Raw genomic sequence first — 26,397 nt, forward strand, 5'->3', positions numbered from 1 at the left:
GAAAGCCTTCCCAGAAGAGTGGAGGCTGTTATAGCAGCAATGTTCCAACATCTAGTGGAAAGCCTTCCCAGAAGAGTGGAGGCTGTTATAGCAGCAATGTTCCAACATCTAGTGGAAAGCCTTCCCAGAAGACTGGAGGCTGTTATAGCAGCAATGTTCCTACATCTAGTGGAAAGCCTTCCCAGAAGACTGGAGGCTGTTATAGCAGCAATGTTCCTACATCTAGTGGAAAGCCTTCCTTGAAGAGTAGAGGCTGTTATAGCAGCAATGTTCCTACATCTAGTGGAAAGCCTTCCCAGAAGAGTAGAGGCTGTTATAGCAGCAATGTTCCAACATCTAGTGGAAAGCCTTCCCAGAAGAGTGGAGGCTGTTATAGCAGCAATGTTCCAACATCTAGTGGAAAGCCTTCCCAGAAGAGTGGAGGCTGTTATAGCAGCAATGTTCCAACATCTAGTGGAAAGCCTTCCCAGAAGACTGGAGGCTGTTATAGCAGCAATGTTCCTACATCTAGTGGAAAGCCTTCCTTGAAGAGTAGAGGCTGTTATAGCAGCAATGTTCCTACAAGTGGAAAGCCTTCCCAGAAGAGTAGAGGCTGTTATAGCAGCAATGTTCCAACATCTAGTGGAAAGCCTTCCCAGAAGAGTGGAGGCTGTTATAGCAGCAATGTTCCAACATCTAGTGGAAAGCCTTCCCAGAAGACTGGAGGCTGTTATAGCAGCAATGTTCCAACATCTAGTGGAAAGCCTTCCCAGAAGACTGGAGGCTGTTATAGCAGCAATGTTCCTACATCTAGTGGAAAGCCTTCCTTGAAGAGTGGAGGCTGTTATAGCAGCAATGTTCCTACATCTAGTGGAAAGCCTTCCCAGAAGACTGGAGGCTGTTATAGCAGCAATGTTCCTACATCTAGTGGAAAGCCTTCCTTGAAGAGTAGAGGCTGTTATAGCAGCAATGTTCCATCATCTAGTGGAAAGCCTTCCCAGAAGAGTGGAGGCTGTTATAGCAGCAATGTTCCATCATCTAGTGGAAAGCCTTCCCAGAAGAGTGGAGGCTGTTATAGCAGTAATGTTCCAACACCTAGTGGAAAGCCTTTCCAGTAGAGTGGAGGCTGTTATAGCAGCAATGTTCCAACATCTAGTTGAAAGCCTTTCCAGTAGAGTGGAGGCTGTTATAGCAGCAATGTTCCAACATCTAGTGGAAAGCCTTCCCAGAAGAGTGGAGGATGTTATAGCAGCAACGAGGGGACCAACTCCATATTAATGCCCATGATTTTGGAATGAGGCGTCCAGACACTTTTGTTTCCATTAACTTGTTCAGTGATTTGTTGTTGTAGAAAGTGTGGAAATCGATCTGCCTGCTACACTGCATTTCCATGTTGTGTCCCATAAAAACAGCTGGACGTAATGTCACGCGGTGGTTTGGAATAAAAAATAAAAAAAGGTAGAAGTGTTTGACTCGTTCAGGCGCATTGTGTCGTAATAACCAGCCTGAACACTTATCTGTTACATGTCTCTTCAGCAAAAAGCCCCGATGGATACAATGCAGGAATTGACTCACATTGGCCTAATATTAGTGAGACTTGCGAAGCAAAATGTGCCCCCTTTTTAAATCTTCAACATACTTCGTCTTATTATTTGTAATACTTTGTCTTCACCGTTCAGAGACATGGTTCAAACTTTAAAACGACCGGTCTGGATTGAGTTACTTTACACTTCTATAGAAATTATCATATTTCCAATCAATCATATTCTATTTACAGTTTACATTTAAGTCATTTAGCAGACGCTCTTATCCAGAGGGACACACTCTCTAACCTACTCTATATGACTGAATTTAACAAGGGTTTAGTGACACCTTGTGGTGAAACAAGACACTACATTAGGGTGTTATTTCGCTTCATTACATTTACATTTAAGTCATTTAGCAGACGCTCTCGCTTGGCAGAGCTCAACTCGCCTTGGGAGTCCCATCAGGTCGCCGGACCGTCAGGTAGCCGGATCGTCATGTAGCCAGATCATCATGTAGCCAGACCATCAGGTAGCCAGACCATTATGTAGCCTGATCATCAGGTAGCCAGACCATCAGGTAGCCTGATCATCAGGTAGCCTGACCATTATGTAGCCTGATCATCAGGTAGCCGGATCGTCAGGTAGCCAGATCATCAGGTAGCCAGACCATTATGTAGCCTGATCATCAGGTAGCCTGACCGTCAGGTAGCCGGACCATCAGGTAGCCAGATCATCAGGTAGCCAGACCATTAGGTAGCCTGATCATCAGGTAGCCAGACCATCATGTAGCCAGACCATCAGGTAGCCAGATCATCATGTAGCCATACCATTATGTAGCCTGATCATCAGGTAGCCAGACCATTATGTAGCCTGATCATCAGGTAGCCTGATCATCAGGTAGCCAGACCATCAGGTAGCCAGATCATTATGTAGCCTGATCATCATGTAGCCAGACCATTATGTTGCCTGATCATCAGGTAGCCAGACCATTATGTAGCCTGACCATCAGGTAGCCTGACCATCAGGTAGCCTGACCATCAGGTAGCCGGATCGTCAGGTAGCCTGACGGTCAGGTTGCTGGACACCAGATCAGAACACACATCATTGATTTGATTTTGTAATGACAATATTTTCCCATACTGGGAATAGGTATATTTACGCCTCTCTCCCTTGTAATGGGCTGCCGGCCAGGCGTTACTAGGTTGAGGACTAAACGGGATGCTCAGTAAGTACTGTACTTCCCTGTAAAACATTTTAATCTTCTTCCAAAAAGGAGTTAAAGCCCCACACCTTTACTTCATGTAAAGTTACCATCCAGTTCTCATGTACCAACACATTGCCCCAGTCCGTGCTGGAACTTGCAGTCCTGTAGATCTTAAAATAATTGGATGGTTAAACTTGCATCCAGCCAATTCTTCAAAGTCAGGACAAGAACACTGCAAAGATACATTATTTTTTATAGTTGAAAAATAGATTTAGCAGGTATTTCTAATTAACTGTGGAGTGGAGCTTTATAGTGAGCAGACGTGTTGACATCAAGTGCCCTGCTTACCTTCCTGTATTCAGAATACACCGTTTCCCTCTTCCTGTATTCAGAATACACCGTTTCCCTCTTCCTGTATTCAGGATACACCGTTTCCCTCTTCCTGTATTCAGGATACCCCTCTTCCTGTATTCAGGATACACCGTTTCCCTCTTCCTGTATTCAGAATACACCGTTTCCCCTCTTCCTGTATTCAGGATACCCCTCTTCCTGTATTCAGGATACACCGTTTCCCCTCTTCCTGTATTCAGGATACACCGTTTCCCCTCTTCCTGTATTCAGGATACACCGTTTCCCCTCTTCCTGTATTCAGAATACACCGTTTCCCCTCTTCCTGTATTCAGAATACACCGTTTCCCCTCTTCCTGTATTCAGGATACACCGTTTCCCTCTTCCTGTATTCAGGATATACCGTTTCCCTCTTCCTGTATTCAGGATACACCTCTTCCTGTATTCAGGATACACCGTTTCCCTCTTCCTGTATTCAGGATACACCGTTTCCCTCTTCCTGTATTCAGGATACACCTCTTCCTGTATTCAGGATACACCGTTTCCCTCTTCCTGTATTCAGGATACACCGTTTCCCCTCTTCCTGTATTCAGGATACACCGTTTCCCTCTTCCTGTATTCAGGATACACCGTTTCCCTCTTCCTGTATTCAGGATACACCGTTTCCCTCTTCCTGTATTCAGAATACACCGTTTCCCCTCTTCCTGTATTCAGGATACACCGTTTCCCTCTTCCTGTATTCAGGATACACCGTTTCCCTCTTCCTGTATTCAGAATACACCGTTTCCCTCTTCCTGTATTCAGAATACACCGTTTCCCCTCTTCCTGTATTCAGAATACACCGTTTCCCCTCTTCCTGTATTCAGGATACACCGTTTCCCTCTTCCTGTATTCAGGATACACCTCTTCCTGTATTCAGGATATACCGTTTCCCTCTTCCTGTATTCAGGATACACCTCTTCCTGTATTCAGGATATACCGTTTCCCTCTTCCTGTATTCAGGATACACCTCTTCCTGTATTCAGGATACACCGTTTCCCTCTTCCTGTATTCAGGATACACCCCTCTTCCTGTATTCAGGATACGTTTCCCTCTTCCTGTATTCAGGATACACCGTTTCCCTCTTCCTGTATTCAGGATACACCTCTTCCTGTATTCAGGATACACCGTTTCCCTCTTCCTGTATTCAGGATACACCGTTTCCCTCTTCCTGTATTCAGGATACACCTCTTCCTGTATTCAGGATACACCGTTTCCCTCTTCCTGTATTCAGGATACACCGTTTCCCTCTTCCTGTATTCAGGATACCCCTCTTCCCTCTTCCTGTATTCAGGATACCCCTCGTCCTGTATTCAGGATACCCCTCGTCCTGTATTCAGGATACCCCTCGTCCTGTATTCAGGATACCCCTCGTCCTGTATTCAGGATACCCCTCGTCCTGTATTCAGGATACACCGTTTCCCTCGTCCTGTATTCAGGATACCCCTCTTCCCTCTTCCTGTATTCAGGATACCCTCGTCCTGTATTCAGGATACCCCTTCCTGTATTCAGGATACCCTCGTCCTGTATTCAGGATACCCTCGTCCTGTATTCAGGATACCCCTCTTCCTGTATTCAGGATACCCCTCTTCCCTCTTCCTGTATTCAGGATACCCCTCGTCCTGTATTCAGGATACCCCTCGTCCTGTATTCAGGATACCCCTCGTCCTGTATTCAGGATACCCCTCGTCCTGTATTCAGGATACCCCTCTTCCTGTATTCAGGATACCCCTCTTCCTGTATTCAGGATACCCCTCGTCCTGTATTCAGGATACCCCTCTTCCTGTATTCAGGATACCGCTCTTCCTGTATTCAGGATACCGCTCTTCCTGTATTCAGGATACCCCTCGTCCTGTATTCAGGAAACCCCTCTTCCTGTATTCAGGACACCCCTCTTCCTGTATTCAGGATACCCCGTTAGACGGGAAATCAAATAAAACGTCTCCTTTATCCTCCGTTTCCATGAAATAGAACAGTTGAATAAACCTGGAGCCTGTAAACCTGCCTGTCGTATTGTGAGGTTAAGTGATTGTCTTCTTGAAAGAGCACCTTCGTCTCCACAACAGTTTGACAGGTTTGACCCATACGATCACTCCAAAAAAAACAAACATTGTTTCTTCTCAGGACTCTGTTAATTTCCCATCAAAAAAGGTCAACCACCACAAACAAACAAAAAACAGACAAATTCTGTTACAATTGAAAACTTTATTCTTCCCCATAAAAACAAATCTCTTCACAATGTATTTACAGGCACATCTGGCGTCACACTAGACACACGCCAGAGTGACAGACATGTGGCTGATCTCCAGCTCTCTCTCAACTCCCCAATGTCATTACAAACCACTGTTGTCCCTCGCCTGACCGGGCCAAAAGTAGTGTACTATATAGGGAATAGGATGGCATAGGGGATACAACATAGTTTCTCTGATAGAGACCTCTTCATTAAAATAGTTCCAGACCTGTGTGTTGTTGACGACCCAGAATGGGAAAGAATATCAAATTGTACAGCCAGTAGAAAAACACAACAGTTAACATCACAAACGCACCCTATTCCCTTCATACTGCACTACTTTAGACCAGGGAAAATTGGGAAGCCCAGGTGAGGAAGCCCAGGTGGGGAAACCCAGGTGGGGAAGCCCAGGTGAGGAAGCCCGGATGGGGAAGCCGAGGTGAGGAAGCCCAGGTGAGGAAGCCCAGGTGGGGAAACCCAGGTGGGGAAGCCCAGGTGAGGAAGCCCGGATGGGGAAGCCCAGATGGGGAAGCCCAGGTGAGGAAGCCCAGGTGAGGAAGCCCAGGTGGGGAAACCCAGGTGGGGAAGCCGAGGTGGGAAGCCCAGATGGGGAAGCCCAGGTGGGGAAGCCCAGGTGAGGAAGCCCGGGTGGGGAAACCCAGGTGGGGAAGCCCAGGTGAGGAAGCCCGGATGGGGAAGCCCAGATGGCTCTAGTCTAAAGTGATGCACTATGTAGGAGGCAGGGTTCCCTTAGCACGTTGCTGCTCTGATTGTAGACAATTAATAAAACACATGCATGCAGAGAATCACTAAACTACAACTACAGACACCGGTTCAGTTAAAACTACAGTCCTACGAGCCAGACACCGGTTCAGTTAAAACTACAGTCCTTCGAGCCAGACACCGGTTCAGTTAAAACTACAGTCCTACGAGCCAGACACCGGTTCAGTTAAAACTACAGTCCTTCGAGCCAGACACCGGTTCAGTTAAAACTACAGTCCTACGAGCCAGACACCGGTTCAGTTAAAACTACAGTCCTACGAGCCAGACACCGGTTCAGAAAAGAACATGCAACATAACAGTCACTAGTAACAGGAAGGAACACAACGGACACGTTCCAGGACGACTACACTGCAGATGCCTGCCTAGATAGGATGTGGTCAGGTGTTTAACATAACACTCACTAGTAACAGGAAGGAACACGGACACGTTCCAGGACGACTACACTGCAGATGCCTGCCTAGATAGGATGTGGTCAGGTGTTTAACATAACACTCACTAGTAACAGGAAGGAACACGGACACGTTCCAGGACGACTACACTGCAGATGCCTGCCTAGATAGGATGTGGTCAGGTGTTTAACATAACACTCACTAGTAACAGGAAGGAACACGGACACGTTCCAGGACGACTACACTGCAGATGCCTGCCTAGATAGGATGTGGTCAGGTGTTTAACATAACACTCACTAGTAACAGGAAGGAACACAACGGACACGTTCCAGGACGACTACACTGCAGATGCCTGCCTAGATAGGATGTGGTCAGGTGTTTAACATAACACTCACTAGTAACAGGAAGGAACACATCGGACACGTTCCAGGACGACTACACTGCAGATGCCTGCCTAGATAGCTGTTAAACACCTAACCACATCCTATTACATAGCAATCTGAGGCCCGATTGTGCCACTCGATGACGTGGTGCAGAACAATGGGTGGATGCAATGCGTCTGTAACGTAGTCGGCCTGGAACGCCGACTAGGAAGGAATTGACTTCAACCTTTAAACCGCTCCAATCAAAACAGTGTAGAACAAAGACAAGTCAAAAAACATCCTTTAAAAATCACACCGCCTGCGGCCCTAAAACGGCACCCTATTCCCTATATAGTGCACTAGTCTGGTTAAACGCAGTTCACTGTAAAGGGCATAGGGTGTGATTTGGGAGGCTGCCCACTGTCAATAAATCAAGCCGTACACATTCATGACCAGGAGCTCCAAACACAGAGAACAAAGTGTTAGGAGGGAAACGTTATGAAGATTACCATTCAGCAATATAACTGTACAAACCCAAGACAGATTAATACATAAAGAGCCTCTAACCCAAGACAGATTAATACACAGATTAATACATAAAGAGCCTCTAACCCAAGACAGATGAATACATTATGAATCTAACCCAAGACAGATTAATACATAAAGGACCTCTAACCCAAGACAGATTAATACATAAAGAACCTCTAACCCAAGACAGATTAATACATAAAGAACCTCTAACCCAAGACAGATTAATACATAAAGGACCTCTAACCCAAGACAGATTAATACATAAAGAATCTCTAACCCAAGACAGATTAATACATAAAGAGCCTCTAACCCAAGACAGATTAATACATAAAGGACCTCTAACCCAAGACAGATTAATACATAAAGGACCTCTAACCCAAGACAGATTAATACATAAAGGACCTCTAACCCAAGACAGATTAATACATAAAGGACCTCTAACCCAAGACAGATTAATACATAAAGGACCTCTAACCCAAGACAGATTAATACATAAAGGACCTCTAACCCAAGACAGATTAATACATAAAGGACCTCTAACCCAAGACAGATTAATACATAAAGGACCTCTAACCCAAGACAGATTAATAAATAAAGAATCTCTAACCCAAGACAGATTAATACATAAAGGACCTCTAACCCAAGACAGATTAATACATAAAGAACCTCTAACCCAAGACAGATTAATACATAAAGGACCTCTAACCCAAGACAGATTAATACATAAAGAACCTCTAACCCAAGACAGATTAATACATAAAGGACCTCTAACCCAAGACAGATTAATACATAAAGAGCCTCTAACCCAAGACAGATTAATACATAAAGAATCTCTAACCCAAGACAGATTAATACATAAAGAATCTCTAACCCAAGACAGATTAATACATAAAGGACCTCTAACCCAAGACAGATTAATACATAAAGAGCCTCTAACCCAAGACAGATTAATACATAAAGAACCTCTAACCCAAGACAGATTAATACATAAAGAGCCTCTAACCCAAGACAGATTAATACATAAAGAACCTCTAACCCAAGACAGATTAATACATAAAGAATCTCTAACCCAAGACAGATTAATACACAGATTAATACATAAAGGACCTCTAACCCATTACATAACAGATCTGTATGTCCACTAACCAGGAGATGGGTCAAAGTGTGCAACCTAAAATGGCACCCTATAGAGGGCACTACTATAAACCAGGGTCCATAGGAAAGAGGGTTCCATGGGGCTCTGGTCTAAAGTAGTGCACTTACATCTCAGTGCAAGAGGCGTCACTACAGTCCCTGGTTCGAATCCAGGCTGTATCCCATAGGGCAGCGCACAATTGTCCCAGCGTCGTTCGGGTTTGGCCCCGGGGGGTAGGCTGTCATTGTAAACAAGTATGTCTTAATTAACTGATTTGTTGTTAAATAAACCAAATGGAGGGAAGAGAGTGCCATTTCAGACAGAGCCAAAGAGAGGAACCACAGTTCAGGGTTACACTAGTAACGAGAGAGAGCACACCGAACAGGTAACAGGATAGGTCAGGGGTCACCACGTGTAACAGGATAGGTCAGGGGTCACCATCTGTAACCGGATAGGTCAGGGGTCACCATCTGTAACAGGTTCTGTCGGTCAGACGTGAGAGAAGACAATCACCTCAGATCATCAGAAGAGAATCTCCAGGGTTACACTAGTAACGAGAGAGTGTTAGGTAAATATAGCGATACAGAGTCAGTGTAACAGGATAGGTCAGGGGTCACCACGTGTAACAGGATAGGTCAGGGGTCACCACGTGTAACAGGATAGGTCAGGGGTCACCACGTGTAACAAGATAGGTCAGGGGTCACCATCTGTAACAGGATAGGTCAGGGGTCACCATCTGTAACAGGATAGGTCAGGGGTCACCACGTGTAACAGGATAGGTCAGGGGTCACCATCTGTAACAGGATAGGTCAGGGGTCACCACGTGTAACAGGATAGGTCAGGGGTCACCATCTGTAACCGGATAGGTCAGGGGTCACCATCTGTAACAGGTTCTGTCGGTCAGACGTGAGAGAAGACAATCACCTCAGATCATCAGAAGAGAATCTCCAGGGTTACACTAGTAACGAGAGAGTGTTAGGTAAATATAGCGATACAGAGTCAGTGTAACAGGATAGGTCAGGGGTCACCACGTGTAACAGGATAGGTCAGGGGTCACCACGTGTAACAGGATAGGTCAGGGGTCACCACGTGTAACAAGATAGGTCAGGGGTCACCATCTGTAACAGGTTCTGTCGGTCAGACGTGAGAGAAGACAATCACCTCAGATCATCAGAAGAGAATCTCCAGGGTTACACTAGTAACGAGAGAGTGTTAGGTAAATATAGCGATACAGAGTCAGTGTAACAGGATAGGTCAGGGGTCACCACGTGTAACAGGATAGGTCAGGGGTCACCACGTGTAACAGGATAGGTCAGGGGTCACCACGTGTAACAAGATAGGTCAGGGGTCACCATCTGTAACAGGATAGGTCAGGGGTCACCATCTGTAACAGGATAGGTCAGGGGTCACCACGTGTAACAGGATAGGTCAGGGGTCACCATGTGTAACAGGATAGGTCAGGGGTCACCATCTGTAACCGGATAGGTCAGGGGTCACCATCTGTAACAGGTTCTGTCGGTCAGACGTGAGAGAAGACAATCACCTCAGATCATCAGAAGAGAATCTCCAGGGTTACACTAGTAACGAGAGAGTGTTAGGTAAATATAGCGATACAGAGTCAGTGTAACAGGATAGGTCAGGGGTCACCACGTGTAACAGGATAGGTCAGGGGTCACCACGTGTAACAGGATAGGTCAGGGGTCACCACGTGTAACAAGATAGGTCAGGGGTCACCATCTGTAACAGGATAGGTCAGGGGTCACCATCTGTAACAGGATAGGTCAGGGGTCACCACGTGTAACAGGATAGGTCAGGGGTCACCATCTGTAACAGGATAGGTCAGGGGTCACCACGTGTAACAGGATAGGTCAGGGGTCACCACGTGTAACAGGATAGGTCAGGGGTCACCATCTGTAACAGGATAGGTCAGGGGTCACCACGTGTAACAGGATAGGTCAGGGGTCACCATCTGTAACAGGATAGGTCAGGGGTCACCACGTGTAACAGGATAGGTCAGGGGTCACCATCTGTAACCGGATAGGTCAGGGGTCACCATCTGTAACAGGTTCTGTCGGTCAGACGTGAGAGAAGACAATCACCTCAGATCATCAGAAGAGAATCTCCAGGGTTACACTAGTAACGAGAGAGTGTTAGGTAAATATAGCGATACAGAGTCAGTGTAACAGGATAGGTCAGGGGTCACCACGTGTAACAGGATAGGTCAGGGGTCACCACGTGTAACAGGATAGGTCAGGGTCACCACGTGTAACAAGATAGGTCAGGGGTCACCATCTGTAACAGGATAGGTCAGGGTCACCATCTGTAACAGGATAGGTCAGGGGTCACTACGTGTAACAGGATAGGTCAGGGGTCACCATCTGTAACAGGATAGGTCAGGGGTCACCACGTGTAACAGGATAGGTCAGGGGTCACCATCTGTAACCGGATAGGTCAGGGGTCACCATCTGTAACAGGTTCTGTCGGTCAGACGTGAGAGAAGACAATCACCTCAGATCATCAGAAGAGAATCTCCAGGGTTACACTAGTAACGAGAGAGTGTTAGGTAAATATAGCGATACAGAGTCAGTGTAACAGGATAGGTCAGGGGTCACCACGTTAACAGGATAGGTCAGGGGTCACCACGTGTAACAGGATAGGTCAGGGGTCACCACGTGTAACAAGATAGGTCAGGGGTCACCATCTGTAACAGGATAGGTCAGGGGTCACCATCTGTAACAGGATCAGGGGGTCACCACGTGTAACAGGATAGGTCAGGGGTCACCATCTGTAACAGGATAGGTCAGGGGTCACCACGTGTAACAGGATAGGTCAGGGGTCACCATCTGTAACCGGATAGGTCAGGGGTCACCATCTGTAACAGGTTCTGTCGGTCAGACGTGAGAGAAGACAATCACCTCAGATCATCAGAAGAGAATCTCCAGCTTTTCCCTGTTATCTTTACAAATTAAAAACAGGTTCGCCAGTTGTTTTTACTTCAAAAATACTATACGCTTTAAGTTGTTTCAAAAGTTGAAAAAAGGCAGCTTTGGTTGGTATGGGATTGGGGATGGAATATAAATAGGCACTATTTACAGAGAATAAATGAGTTTCTATACAGTGGGTGTGTTCAATGTAACAACCTGCTCAACACAGCTGGTTTTTAAAATGACTCAAATCTGCTCAACTCCACCACAGCCCCCTCTTCTGGTCAGACGTGGTGTTGCAGGTTTAAACTATTCCAGCCTTCTTGTCCTTTATATTCCCTAGTACATCCCTGTGAGACTTATTGCTATGATGTCTGCTGCCTGTTTGATTTATCCTTTATTAGATCAGGAAGTCCTACTGAGACCAGGGTCTGTTTATTAGATCAGGAAGTCCTGCTGAGACCAGGGTCTGTTTATTAGATCAGGAAGTCCTACTGAGACCAGGGTCTGTTTATTAGATCAGGAAGTCCTACTGAGACCAGGGTCTGTTTATTAGATCAGGAAGTCCTGCTGAGACCAGGGTCTGTTTATTAGATCAGGAAGTCCTACTGAGACCAGGGTCTGTTTATTAGATCAGGAAGTCCTACTGAGACCAGGGTCTGTTTATTAGATCAGGAAGTCCTACTGAGACCAGGGTCTGTTTATTAGATCAGGAAGTCCTACTGAGACCAGGGTCTGTTTATTAGATCAGGAAGTCCTGCTGAGACCAGGGTCTGTTTATTAGATCAGGAAGTCCTGCTGAGACCAGGGTCTGTTTATTAGATCAGGAAGTCCTACTGAGACCAGGGTCTGTTTATTAGATCAGGAAGTCCTACTGAGACCAAGGTCTGTTTATTAGATCAGGAAGTCCTGCTGAGACCAGGGTCTGTTTATTAGATCAGGAAGTCCTACTGAGACCAGGGTCTGTTTATTAGATCAGGAAGTCCTGCTGAGACCAGGGTCTGTTTATTAGATCAGGAAGTCCTGCTGAGACCAGGGTCTGTTTATTAGATCAGGAAGTCCTGCTGAGACCAGGGTCTGTTTATTAGATCAGGAAGTCCTACTGAGACCAGGGTCTGTTTATTAGATCAGGAAGTCCTACTGAGACCAAGGTCTGTTTATTAGATCAGGAAGTCCTGCTGAGACCAGGGTCTGTTTATTAGATCAGGAAGTCCTGCTGAGACCAGGGTCTGTTTATTAGATCAGGAAGTCCTACTGAGACCAGGGTCTGTTTATTAGATCAGGAAGTCCTGCTGAGACCAGGGTCTGTTTATTAGATCAGGAAGTCCTGCTGAGACCAGGGTCTGTTTATTAGATCAGGAAGTCCTACTGAGACCAGGGTCTGTTTATTAGATCAGGAAGTCCTACTGAGACCAGGGTCTGTTTATTAGATTAGGAAGTCCTACTGAGACCAGGGTCTGTTTATTAGATCAGGAAGTCCTACTGAGACCAGGGTCTGTTTATTAGATCAGGAAGTCCTGCTGAGACCAGGGTCTGTTTATTAGATCAGGAAGTCCTGCTGAGACCAGGGTCTGTTTATTAGATCAGGAAGTCCTACTGAGACCAGGGTCTGTTTATTAGATCAGGAAGTCCTACTGAGATCAGGGTCTGTTTATTAGATCAGGAAGTCCTACTGAGACCAGGGTCTGTTTTACAGATGAGCCTGTTGTAAGATGCATTATTTGGCACAGCTTTTGTTATGTTAACCCTTCACCCTCGTTCCTCGTTCAGGGTTGAAATGGCAGATTTGGATACTGATAAACGCCCTGAATTGGAACGCGGTGGCTGTAGGGTAACATGCTATACATGACGTCAGAGCTCAGTGTCTGTAGGGTAACATGCTATACATGACGTCAGAGCTCAGTGTCTGTTCAGTAACATGCTATACATGACGTCAGAGCTCAGTGTCTGTAGGGTAACATGCTATACATGACGTCAGAGCTCAGTGTCTGTTCAGTAACATGCTATACATGACGTCAGAGCTCAGTGTCTGTAGGGTAACATGCTATACATGACGTCAGAGCTCAGTGTCTGTAGGGTAACATGCTATACATGACATCAGAGCTCAGTGTCTGTAGGGTAACATGCTATACATGACGTCAGGCGCTCCACTTCATAGCGCTGTGTGGGTTTTGACTGACAGGGCCCTTTTCACATTCCGTCCCTAGTTAGAGCTCAGTGACCTTATTCTCCCTTAGGGCGGTGACCTGCTGTCGGCCACAGGTCAGGAGTCAGAGATCAAGGGTTAAAGGTCGGCGACCTTGTTCTCCACCAGGGGGGCGACCTGCTCGAGGCCACAGGTCAGAGATCAGGGGTTAAAGGTCAGTGACCTTGTTCTCCACCAGGGCAGCGACCTGCTGTAGACGATAGGCCAGCTGCATCTTCTGTCCAGCTGCGTCGTCCTCCAGAGACACGATGACCTACAGACAGACAGCATTCACTATCAGATAGTACAGTAGAGACACGATGACCTAGAGACAGACAGCATTCACTATCAGATAGTACAGTAGAGACACGATGACCTACAGACAGACAGCATTCACTATCAGATAGTACAGTAGAGACACGATGACCTACAGACAGACAGCATTCACTATCAGATAGTACAGTAGAGACACAATGACCTACAGACAGACAGCATTCACTATCAGATAGTACAGTAGAGACACGATGACCAACAGACAGACAGCATTCACTATCAGATAGTACAGTAGAGACACGATGACCTACAGACAGACAGCATTCACTATGAGATAGTACAGTAGAGACACGATGACCTACAGACAGACAGCATTCACTATCAGATAGTACAGTAGAGACACGATGACCTAGAGACAGCATTCACTATCAGATAGTACAGTAGAGACACGATGACCTAGAGACAGACAGCATTCACTATCAGATAGTACAGTAGAGACACGATGACCTACAGACAGACAGCATTCACTATCAGATAGTACAGTAGAGACACGATGACCTACAGACAGACAGCATTCACTATCAGATAGTACAGTAGAGACACGATGACCTAGAGACAGCATTCACTATCAGATAGTACAGTAGAGACACAATGACCTAGAGACAGACAGCATTCACTATCAGATAGTACAGTAGAGACACGATGACCAACAGACAGACAGCATTCACTATCAGATAGTACAGTAGAGACACGATGACCTACAGACAGACAGCATTCACTATCAGATAGTACAGTAGAGACACAATGACCTAGAGACAGACAGCATTCACTATCAGATAGTACAGTAGAGACACGATGACCAACAGACAGACAGCATTCACTATCAGATAGTACAGTAGAGACACGATGACCTACAGACAGACAGCATTCACTATCAGATAGTACAGTAGAGACACGATGACCTACAGACAGACAGCATTCACTATCAGATAGTACAGTAGAGACACGATGACCTAGAGACAGCATTCACTATCAGATAGTACAGTAGAGACACGATGACCTACAGACAGACAGCATTCACTATCAGATAGTACAGTAGAGACACGATGACCTAGAGACAGCATTCACTATCAGATAGTACAGTAGAGACACGATGACCTACAGACAGACAGCATTCACTATCAGATAGTACAGTAGAGACACGATGACCTACAGACAGACAGCATTCACTATCAGATAGTACAGTAGAGACACGATGACCTACAGACAGACAGCATTCACTATCAGATAGTACAGTAGAGACACGATGACCAACAGACAGACAGCATTCACTATCAGATAGTACAGTAGAGACACGATGACCTACAGACAGACAGCATTCACTATCAGATAGTACAGTAGAGACATGATGACCTACAGACAGACAGCATTCACTATCAGATAGTACAGTAGAGACATGATGACCTACAGACAGACAGCATTCACTATCAGATAGTACAGTAGAGACACGATGACCAACAGACAGACAGCATTCACTATCAGATAGTACAGTAGAGACACGATGACCTACAGACAGACAGCATTCACTATCAGATAGTACAGTAGAGACACGATGACCAACAGACAGACAGCATTCACTATCAGATAGTACAGTAGAGACACAATGACCAACAGACAGCATTCACTATCAGATAGTACAGTAGAGACACGATGACCTACAGACAGCATTCACTATCAGATAGTACAGTAGAGACACGATGACCTACAGACAGACAGCATTCACTATCAGATAGTACAGTAGAGACACGATGACCAACAGACAGACAGCATTCACTATCAGATAGTACAGTAGAGACACGATGACCTTCAGACAGACAGCATTCACTATCAGATAGTACAGTAGAGACACGATGACCTACAGACAGACAGCATTCACTATCAGATAGTACAGTAGAGACACGATGACCTACAGACAGACAGCATTCACTATCAGATAGTACAGTAGAGACACGATGACCTACAGACAGACAGCATTCACTATCAGATAGTACAGTAGAGACATGATGACCTACAGACAGACAGCATTCACTATCAGATAGTACAGTAGAGACACGATGACCTACAGACAGCATTCACTATCAGATAGTACAGTAGAGACACGATGACCTACAGACAGACAGCATTCACTATCAGATAGTACAGTAGAGACACGATGACCTACAGACAGACAGCATTCACTATCAGATAGTACAGTAGAGACACAATGACCAACAGACAGCATTCACTATCAGATAGTACAGTAGAGACACGATGACCTACAGACAGCATTCACTATCAGATAGTACAGTAGAGATATGTACAGATAGACCGATGACCAGACAGACCAGACAGCATTCACTATCAGATAGTACAGTAGAGACACGATGACCTACAGACAGACAGCATTCACTATCAGATAGTACAGTAGAGACACGATGACCAACAGACAGACAGCATTCACTATCAGATAGTACAGTAGAGACACGATGACCAACAGACAGACAGCATTCACTATCAGATAGTACAGTAGAGACACGATGACCAACAGGCAGACAGCATTCACTATCAGATAGTACAGTAGAGACACGATGACCAACAGACAGACAGCATTCACTATCAGATAGTACAGTAGAGACACGATGACCAACAGGCAGACAGCATTCACTATCAGATAGTACAGTAGAGACACGATGACCAACAGACAGACAGCATTCACTATCAGATAGTACAGTAGAGACACGATGACCTACAGACAGACAGCATTCACTATCAGATAGTACAGTAGAGACATGATGACCTACAGACAGACAGCATTCACTATCAGATAGTACAGTAGAGACATGATGACCTACAGACAGACAGCATTAACTATCAGATAGTACAGTAGAGACACGATGACCTACAGACAGACAGCATTCACTATCAGATAGTACAGTAGAGACACGATGACCTACAGACAGACAGCATTCACTATCAGATACTACAGTAGAGACACGATGACCGACAGCAACATTGCTGCCCACGGACCAATACATTCAAAAAATATATTAGATTTTTTAGGAACTCAGTCGGGGTTCTCAACATCCTGTTGAGCATTTGTTATACTACAATACCCAAGGTGCAACATCAGCAGTCACTCAATCAGCCCACGTCAGGTAAATTAGCTATCTAAACTTGTAGTAAGCATGGTTGAATCAGTTCGCATATTAAAAACGGCAAAATCTGTAGAATTTCTGGAAATGACTTGGTTTTGCTTCAGTTCGTTTGGCGCTCGTTGTCTTGGCTGTGTGCTTAGGGTCGTTGTCCTGTTGGAAGGTGAACCTTCGCCCCAGTCTGAGGTCCTGAGCGCTCTGGAGCAGGTTTTCATCAAGGATCTCTCTGTACTTTACTCTGTTCATCTTTCCCTCGATCCTGACTAGTCTCCCAGTCCCTGCCGCTGAAAAACATCCCCACAGCATGATGCTGCCACCACCATGCTTCACCGTAGGGATGGTGCCAGGTTTTCTCCAGACGTGAAGCTTGGCATTCAGGACAAACAGTTCAATCTTGGTTTCTCGTGGTCTGAGTATCTTTAGGTGCCTTTTGGCAAACTCCAAGCGGGCTGCCATGTGCCTTTTACTGAGGACTGGCTTCAGTCTGGCCACTCTACCATAAAGGCCTGATTGGTGAAGAGCTGCAGAGATGGTTGTCCTTCTGGAAGGTTCTCCCATCTCCACAAAGGAACTCTAGATCTCTGCTAGAGTGAACATTGGGTTCTTGGTCACCTCCCTGACCAAGGCCCTTCTCTCCTGATTGCTCAGTTTGGCCCGGTGACCAGCTCTAGGAAGAGTCTTGGTGGTTCCAAACTTCTTTCATTTAAGAATGATGGAGGCCACTGTGTTCTTGGGGACCTTCAATGCTGCAGAAATGTTATCCTGTCTCGGAGCTCTACGGACAATTCCTTCAACTTCATGGCTTGGTTTTTGCTCTGACATGCACTGTCAACTGTGGGACCTTTATATAGACAGGTATGTGCCTTTCCAAATCATGTCCAATCAATTGAATTTACCACAGGTATACTCCAGTAAAGTTGTATAAACATCTCAAGGATGATCAATGGAAACAGGATGCACCTGAGCTCAATTTAGAGTCTCACAGCGAAGGGTCTGAATACTTATTTAAATAAGGTATTTAAAAAAAATACTTGCAAAAAAACAAAAGTTTGCTTTGTCATTATGGGGTATTGTGATGTCATTGTGGGGTATCATGATGTAATTGTGGGGCATTGTGGTGTATCATGATGTAATTGTGGGGTATTGTGATGTCATTGTGGGGTATCATGATGTAATTGTGGGGTATTGTGATGTCATTGTGGGGTATCATGATGTAATTGTGGGGTATTGTGATGTCATTGTGGTGTATCATGATGTAATTGTGGGGTATTGTGATGTCATTGTGGGGTATCATGATGTAATTGTGGGGTATCGTGATGTCATTGTGGGGTATCATGATGTCATTGTGGGGTATCATGATGTCATTGTGGGGTATCATGATGTCATTGTGGGGTATCATGATGTCATTGTGGGGTATCATGATGTCATTGTGGGGTATCATGATGTCATTGTGGGGTATCATGATGTAATTGTGGGGTATCGTGATGTCATTGTGGGGTATCATGATGTCATTGTGGGGTATCATGATGTCATTGTGGGGTATCGTGATGTCATTGTGGGGTATCGTGATGTCATTGTGGGGTATCATGATGTCATTGTGGGGTATCATGATGTCATTGTGGGGTATCATGATGTCATTGTGGGGTATCATGATGTCATTGTGGGGTATCATGATGTCATTGTGGGGTATCATGATGTAATTGTGGGGTATCGTGATGTCATTGTGGGGTATCATGATGTCATTGTGGGGTATCATGATGTCATTGTGGGGTATCATGATGTCATTGTGGGGTATCATGATGTCATTGTGGGGTATCATGATGTCATTGTGGGGTATCATGATGTCATTGTGGGGTATTGTGATGTCATTATGGCGTATTGTGTGTAGATTGATGAGGATTTTTTTTGTTCAATCCATTTTATAATAAGGCTGTAACGTAACAAAATGTTGAAAAAGTCAAGTGGTCTGAATACTTTGCGAAGGCGCTGTATGTGTACCTGGTCGTAGTACTTGTTGATGTACTTGTACAGCTCGTGCAGAGCCACCAGACTGTTCATCTCTGAGGCAAAACTCTGAAATGGAAAGACACACGTGTTACTGCAACCTACTGGTTAAATAACGCTACTGCAACCTACTGGTTAAATAACGCTACTGCAACCTACTGGTTAAATAACGCTACTGCAACCTACTGGTTAAATAACGCTACTGCAACCTACTGGTTAAATAACGCTACTGCAACCTACTGGTTAAATAACGCTACTGCAACCTACTGGTTAAATAACGCTACTGCAACCTACTGGTTAAATAACGCTACTGCAACCTACTGGTTAAATAACGCTACTGCAACCTACTGGTTAAATAACGCTACTGCAACCTACTGGTTAATGCAACCTACTGGTTAAATAACGCTACTGCAACCTACTGGTTAAATAACGCTACTGCAACCTACTGGTTAAATAACGCTACTGCAACCTACTGGTTAATGCAACCTACTGGTTAAATAACGCTACTGCACAGGCAATTACAACCACATCAAGGTATATTTAACTTTATAATGATGAATGAACACTAGAGTAGATTATTAAAGTATTCCTGTTTTAAATGTAGAGCAGAGAGGAGAATGGAGAGGAGAGGAGAGGAGAGGAGAGGAGAGGAGAGGAGAGGAGAGGAGGAGGAGAGCAGAATAGAGAGGAGAGGAGAGCAGAATAGAGAGGAGAGGAGAGGAGAGGAGAGCAGAGTAGAGAGGAGAAGAGAGCAGAATAGAGAGGAGAGGAGAGGGGAGAGCAGAATAGAGAGGAGAGGAGAGCAGAATAGAGAGGAGAGGAGAGGGGTGAGCAGAATAGAGAGGAGAGGAGAGCAGAATAGAGAGGAGAGGAGAGGGGAGAGCAGAATAGAGAGGAGAGGAGAGCAGAATAGAAAGGAGAGGAGAGCAGAATAGAGAGGAGAATAGAGCAGAATAGAAAGGAGAGGAGAGCAGAATAGAAAGGAGAGGAGAGCAGAATAGAGAGGAGAGGAGAGAGGAGAGCAGAATAGAGAGGAGAGGAGAGCAGAATAGAGGAGGAGAGGAGAGAGGAGAGCAGAATAGAGAGGAGAGGAGAGCAGAATAGAGAGGAGAGAGGAGAGCAGAATAGAGAGGAGAGAGGAGAGCAGAATAGAGAGGAGAGTAAAGTGAAGTAGAGGAGAGGAGAGCAGAATAGAGAGGAGAGAGGAGTGGAGAGAGAGGAGAGGAGAGAGGAGAGGAGAGGAGAGCAGAATAGAAAGGAGAGGAGAGCAGAATAGAGAGGAGAATAGAGAGGAGAGCAGAAGAGAGAGGAGAGAGCAGAATAGAGAGGAGAGGAGAGATCAGAATAGAGAGGAGAGAGCAGAATAGAGAGGAGAGGAGAGCAGAATAGCGAGGAGAGCAGAGGAGAGCAGAATAGAGAGGAGAGCAGAATAGCGAGGAGAGCAGAGGAGAGCAGAATAGAGAGGAGAGCAGAATAGCGAGAAAAGCAGAGGAGAGAGGAGAGGAGAGCAGAATAGAGAGGAGAGGAGAGCAGAATAGAGAGGAGAATAGAGAGCAGAATAGAGAGGAGAGGAGAGCAGAATAGAGAGGAGAATAGAGAGCAGAAGAGAGGAGAGGAGGGCAGAATAGAGCAGAATAGAGAGGAGAGGAGAGCAGAATAGAGAGGAGAATAGAGAGGAGAGCAGAATGGAGAGGTGAGCAGAATAGAGAGGAGAGCAGAATAGAGAGGAGAGCAGAATAGAGAGGAGAGCAGAATAGAGAGGAGAGCAGAATAGAGAGGAGAGCAGAATAGAGAGGAGAGCAGAATAGAGGGGAGAGCAGAATAGAGGGGAGAGCAGAATAGAGGGGAGAGCAGAAGAGAGAGGAGAGCAGAATAGAGAGGAGAGGATAGAGAGGAGAGCAGAAGAGAGGGGAGAACAGAATAGAGAGGAGAGGAGAGCAGAATATAGAGGAGAGGAGGGCAGAATAGAGAGGAGAGGAGGAGAGCAGAAGAGAGAGGAGAGGAGGGGAGAGCAGAATAGAGGAGAATAGAGAGGAGGGGAGAGGAGAGGAGAATAGAGAGGAGAGGAGGGGAGAGGAGAGCAGAATAGAGAGGAGAGGAGGGGAGAGGAGAATAGAGAGGAGAGGAGAGCAGAATAGAAAGGAGAGGAGAGCAGAATAGAAAGGAGAGGAGAGCAGAATAGAAAGGAGAGGAGAGCAGAATAGAGAGGAGAGGAGAGGAGAGGAGAGAGGAGAGCAGAATAGAGAGGAGAGCAGAATAGAGAGGAGAGCAGAATAGAGAGGAGAGGAGAGAGGAGAGCAGAATAGAGAGGAGAGTAAAGTGAAGTAGAGGAGAGGAGGGGAGAGCAGAATAGAGAGGAGAGGAGAGCAGAATAGAGAGGAGAGGAGAGCAGAATAGAAAGGAGAGGAGAGCAGAATAGAGAGGAGAGCAGAAGAGAGAGGAGAGCAGAATAGAGAGGAGAGGAGAGAGCAGAATAGAGAGGAGAGGAGAGAGCAGAATAGAGAGGAGAGGAGAGCAGAATAGAGAGGAGAGGAGAGCAGAATAGCGAGGAGAGGAGAGGAGAGCAGAATAGCGAGGAGAGCAGAGGAGAGCAGAATAGAGAGGAGAGCGGAATAGCGAGGAGAGCAGAATAGCGAGGAGAGCAGAATAGAGAGGAGAGCAGAATAGAGAGGGGAGGAGAGCAGAATAGAGAGGAGAGTAGAATAGAGAGGAGAATAGAGAGCAGAATAGAGAGGAGAGGAGAGCAGAATAGAGAGGAGAGGAGGGCAGAATAGAGAGGAGAGGAGGGCAGAATAGAGCAGAATAGAGAGGAGAGGAGAGCAGAATAGAGAGGAGAGCAGAATGGAGAGGAGAGCAGAATAGAGAGGAGAGCAGAATAGAGAGGAGAGCAGAATAGAGAGGAGAGCAGAATAGAGAGGAGAGCAGAATAGAGGGGAGAGAAGAATAGAGAGGAGAGCAGAATAGAGAGGAGAGCAGAATAGAGAGGAGAGCAGAATAGAGGGGAGAGCAGAATAGAGGGGAGAGCAGAATAGAGGGGAGAGGAGAAGAGAGAGGAGAGCAGAATAGAGAGGAGAGGAGAGCAGAATAGTGAGGAGAGGAGAGCAGAATAGTGAGGACCCACAGAAGAGAGGGGAGACCTGGAACAATACCCACAGAAACAGAATAGAGAGGAGATAGAGCAGTAATACCTGGAAATATAGAGGAGAGGAGAGCAGAATAGAGAGGAGAGGACAGAAGCAGAAGAGAGAGGAGGGGAGAGCAGAATAGAGGAGAATAGAGAGGAGAGGAGACCTGGAGAGCAGAATAGAGAGGAGAGGGAGGGGAGAGGAGAATGGAGAGGAGAGGAGAGCAGAATAGAGAGGAGAGGAGGGAGAGCAGAATAGAGAGGAGAGGAGTGGCAGACTGTATACCTGGAGACAGACCCACAGAGGAGACTGAGAATACCTGGAGGGGAGGGGAGGACAGGGGGACCTGGAACAACACCCACAGGGGAACAAGGGGAGGGGAGGGACAGGGGAATACCTGGAACAATAGGGAGACAGAACAGAGGAGACCTGGGACACTGTAAGACCTGGGATAGGACAGGACCTGGAGGAGAGGACCCACAGAACACTGGAGACCTGGGAATACCCACAGACACAGTAATACTAAAGTAGGGTTTAATACCTGGAAAAACTCACTCACCCCAGACAACTCCGTTAGAGTAGAGTTCATCTCTTGATAACAGCCAGACGCTGCACTGTGGATGTCACTGTAGTACCTGGAACAATACCCACAGAACACTGTAATACCTGGAACAATACCCACAGAACACACTGTAATACCTGGAACAATACCCACAGAACACACTGTAATACCTGGAACAATACCCACAGAACACTGTAATACCTGGAACAATACCCACAGAACACTGTAATACCTGGAACAACACCCACAGAACACTGTAATACCTGGAACAATACCCACAGAACACTGTAATACCTGGAACAATACCCACTGTAATACCTGGAACAATACCCACAGAACACTGTAATACCTGGAACAATACCCACAGAACACACCGTAATACCTGGAACAATACCCACAGAACACTGTAATACCTGGAACAATACCCACAGAACACACTGTAATACCTGGAACAATACCCACAGAACACTGTAATACCTGGAACAATACCCACAGAACACTGTAATACCTGGAACAACACCCACAGAATACTGTAATACCTGGAACAATACCCACAGAACACTGTAATACCTGGAACAATACCCACTGTAATACCTGGAACAATACCCACAGAACACTGTAATACCTGGAACAATACCCACAGAACACACTGTAATACCTGGAACAATACCCACAGAACACACTGTAATACCTGGAACAATACCCACTGTAATACCTGGAACAATACCCACAGAACACACTGTAATACCTGGAACAATACCCACTGTAATACCTGGAACAATACCCACAGAACACACTGTAATACCTGGAACAACACCCACTGTAATACCTGGAACAATACCCACAGAACACACTGTAATACCTGGAACAATACCCACTGTAATACCTGGAACAACACCCACTGTAATACCTGGAACAATACCCACTGTAATACCTGGAACAATACCCACTGTAATACCTGGAACAATACCCACTGTAATACCTGGAACAATACCCACAGAACACACTGTAATACCTGGAACAATACCCACAGAACACATTGTAATACCTGGAACAATACCCACAGAACACACTGTAATACCTGGAACAATACCCACAGAACACACTGTAATACCTGGAACAATACCCACAGAACACTGTAATACCTGGAACAATACCCACAGAACACTGTAATACCTGGAACAATACCCACAGAACACTGTAATACCTGGAACAATACCCACAGTTCAATAGTATTTGGAGACAAACAGCAAGTCCACAGAGAGGAGGGTGATTCCAGTCTACAGTCTGACCTTAATTAGTTTGGATCAGAGTAAAGGTCACAGTCACAGAGTAAAGGTCACAGTCACAGAGTAAAGGTCACAGAGTAAAGGTCACAGTCACAGAGTAAAGGTCACAGTCACAGAGTAAAGGTCACAGTCACAGAGTAAAGGTCACAGTCACAGAGTAAAGGTCACAGTCACAGAGTAAAGGTCACAGTCACAGAGTAAAGGTCGACCCAGCTGTAGTACATCTACATTACATAGCGGGGTGACTTCCTGCTTCACAGACATCAACACAAACTGAAATCTGTCAGGGCTCCCGAGCACGATAGTCCCGTCTCACCTCTCAACCAGCTGCTTGTATCTGGGGATCTCTCTGGCGTAGAGCAGCTTGTTCACCGGCGAGTCCTGCAGGTCAACAAAACCACCCGTCATCACTACACGTGTTCATATGGATTAGAACATGTAGATACAAGACTCCTTTCCCTTAACCTGTTCTCACAGGCTAAAGTTGTCTGGACAGACCTGATGAGGAACGACAAGAGCTGAGAATCTGAATCGATAATGTCGATGACTGATTTCTCCCTACTGTATTGTGAAAATACCCATCAACAAAATATCACACAATCAAGATGTTGAAACTTATTAATAATAGAGAAAATATATACGAAATAAACCCGCCAAGTTAAAGAAATAAACATCAGCAGAGGTGTCTCTGACCCGTCCGACTTTGTGTTCGGAGGTGGTGCAGGAGTCGATGAACGTCTGAGCGATGACCGAGAGGACGGCGTCCACGCTATCCGTCACCTGAACGTCCAGCACAAACTGAGGATTCTTCAAGATGTTCACCCAGAACCTCAGAGGCAGGCTGGGAGGGAACGCAAAGACTATTGTTACTGACAGGACATAGAAAATATACACAAAAACAAACCAATATCACAGTTGATCACCGACACTGTTTTTAAAATCTTTAATTTTACCTTTATTTAACCAGGCAAGTCAGTTAAGAACAAATTCTTATTTTCAATGACGGCCTTGGAACAGTGGGTTAACTGCCTGTTCAGGGGCAGTAACGACAGATTTGTACCTTGTCAGCTCGGGGGTTTGAACTTGCAACCTTTCGGTTACTAGTCCAACGCTCTAACCACTAGGCTACCCTGCCGCCTCTACACTCTAACCACTAGGCTACCCTGCCGCCTCTACACTCTAACCACTAGGCTACCCTGCCGCCTCTACACTCTAACCACTAGGCTACCCTGCCGCCTCTACACTCTAACCACTAGGCTACCCTGCCACCTCTACACTCTAACCACTAGGCTACCTGCCACCTCTACACTCTAACCACTAGGCTACCTGCCACCTCTACACTCTAACCACTAGGCTACCTGCCACCTCTACACTCTAACCACTAGGCTACCCTGCCACCTCTACACTCTAACCACTAGGCTACCCTGCCACCTCTACACTCTAACCACTAGGCTACCCTGCCACCTCTACACTCTAACCACTAGGCTACCCTGCCACCCCTACACTCTAACCACTAGGCTACCCTGCCTCCCCTACACTCTGCCGCCTCTACACTCTAACCACTAGGCTACCCTGCCGCCTCTACACTCTAACCACTAGGCTACCCTGCCGCCTCTACACTCTAACCACTAGGCTACCCTGCCGCCTCTACACTCTAACCACTAGGCTACCCTGCCGCCTCTACACTCTAACCACTAGGCTACCTGCCACCTCTACACTCTAACCACTAGGCTACCTGCCACCTCTACACTCTAACCACTAGGCTACCTGCCACCTCTACACTCTAACCACTAGGCTACCCTGCCACCTCTACACTCTAACCACTAGGCTACCCTGCCACCTCTACACTCTAACCACTAGGCTACCCTGCCGCCTCTACACTCTAACCACTAGGCTACCTGCCACCTCTACACTCTAACCACTAGGCTACCCTGCCTCCCCTACACTCTAACCACTAGGCTACCCTGCCGCCTCTACACTCTAACCACTAGGCTACCCTGCCGCCTCTACACTCTAACCACTAGGCTACCCTGCCGCCTCTACACTCTAACCACTAGGCTACCCTGCCGCCTCTACACTCTAACCACTAGGCTACCCTGCCGCCTCTACGCTCTAACCACTAGGCTACCCTGCCGCCTCTACACTCTAACCACTAGGCTACCCTGCCGCCTCTACACTCTAACCACTAGGCTACCCTGCTGCCTCTACACTCTAACCACTAGGCTACCTGCCCCCTCTACACTCTAACCACTAGGCTACCCTGCCGCCTCTACACTCTAACCACTAGGCTACCCTGCCGCCTCTACACTCTAACCACT

At 46.2% G+C, this 26,397-nt stretch overlaps 1 protein-coding gene and 2 long non-coding RNA genes across 29 annotated transcripts in view; 1 reads left to right on the forward strand and 2 right to left on the reverse strand.

Annotated features, from left to right (window-relative positions):
* Window positions 1–5,291: 5,291 nt before the first annotated feature.
* Window positions 5,292–12,544, reverse strand: LOC127912342 (uncharacterized). 25 transcript variants are annotated; one of them, XR_008081950.1, is made up of 5 exons: window positions 11,341–12,544; window positions 8,421–9,320; window positions 7,728–8,189; window positions 7,596–7,661; window positions 5,292–7,529 (listed from the first exon to the last, which is right to left on the reverse strand). It is a non-coding gene; the product is annotated as an uncharacterized LOC127912342 (long non-coding RNA). The 25 variants fall into 25 exon arrangements; XR_008081945.1 differs by having other exon boundaries at window positions 8,421–9,378; XR_008081949.1 differs by lacking the exon at window positions 11,341–12,544 and adding an exon at window positions 10,934–11,126.
* Window positions 9,742–11,267, forward strand: LOC127912343 (uncharacterized). 3 transcript variants are annotated; one of them, XR_008081966.1, is made up of 4 exons: window positions 9,742–9,866; window positions 10,012–10,775; window positions 10,890–10,947; window positions 11,155–11,267. It is a non-coding gene; the product is annotated as an uncharacterized LOC127912343 (long non-coding RNA). The 3 variants fall into 3 exon arrangements; XR_008081967.1 differs by lacking the exon at window positions 10,890–10,947; XR_008081965.1 differs by lacking the exon at window positions 10,890–10,947 and having other exon boundaries at window positions 10,012–10,746.
* A 65-nt stretch (window positions 12,545–12,609) lies between the features above and the next one.
* LOC127912602 (plexin-B1-like) overlaps window positions 12,610–26,397 on the reverse strand; it is a 62,448-nt gene continuing 48,660 nt past the window's right edge. Inside the window, exons 20-24 of the mRNA XM_052482619.1 lie at window positions 24,773–24,920; window positions 24,396–24,460; window positions 22,788–22,863; window positions 19,098–19,172; window positions 12,610–13,909 (exon numbers count right to left, since the gene is read on the reverse strand). Coding sequence (XP_052338579.1) covers window positions 13,805–13,909; window positions 19,098–19,172; window positions 22,788–22,863; window positions 24,396–24,460; window positions 24,773–24,920 — 469 coding nt within the window. The 3' untranslated portion in view covers window positions 12,610–13,804. The remainder of the gene's footprint in view (window positions 13,910–19,097; window positions 19,173–22,787; window positions 22,864–24,395; window positions 24,461–24,772; window positions 24,921–26,397) is intronic.

Source organism: Oncorhynchus keta, chromosome 27 (genome assembly GCF_023373465.1).
Source record: "Oncorhynchus keta strain PuntledgeMale-10-30-2019 chromosome 27, Oket_V2, whole genome shotgun sequence".
NCBI lineage: Eukaryota > Metazoa > Chordata > Actinopteri > Salmoniformes > Salmonidae > Oncorhynchus > Oncorhynchus keta.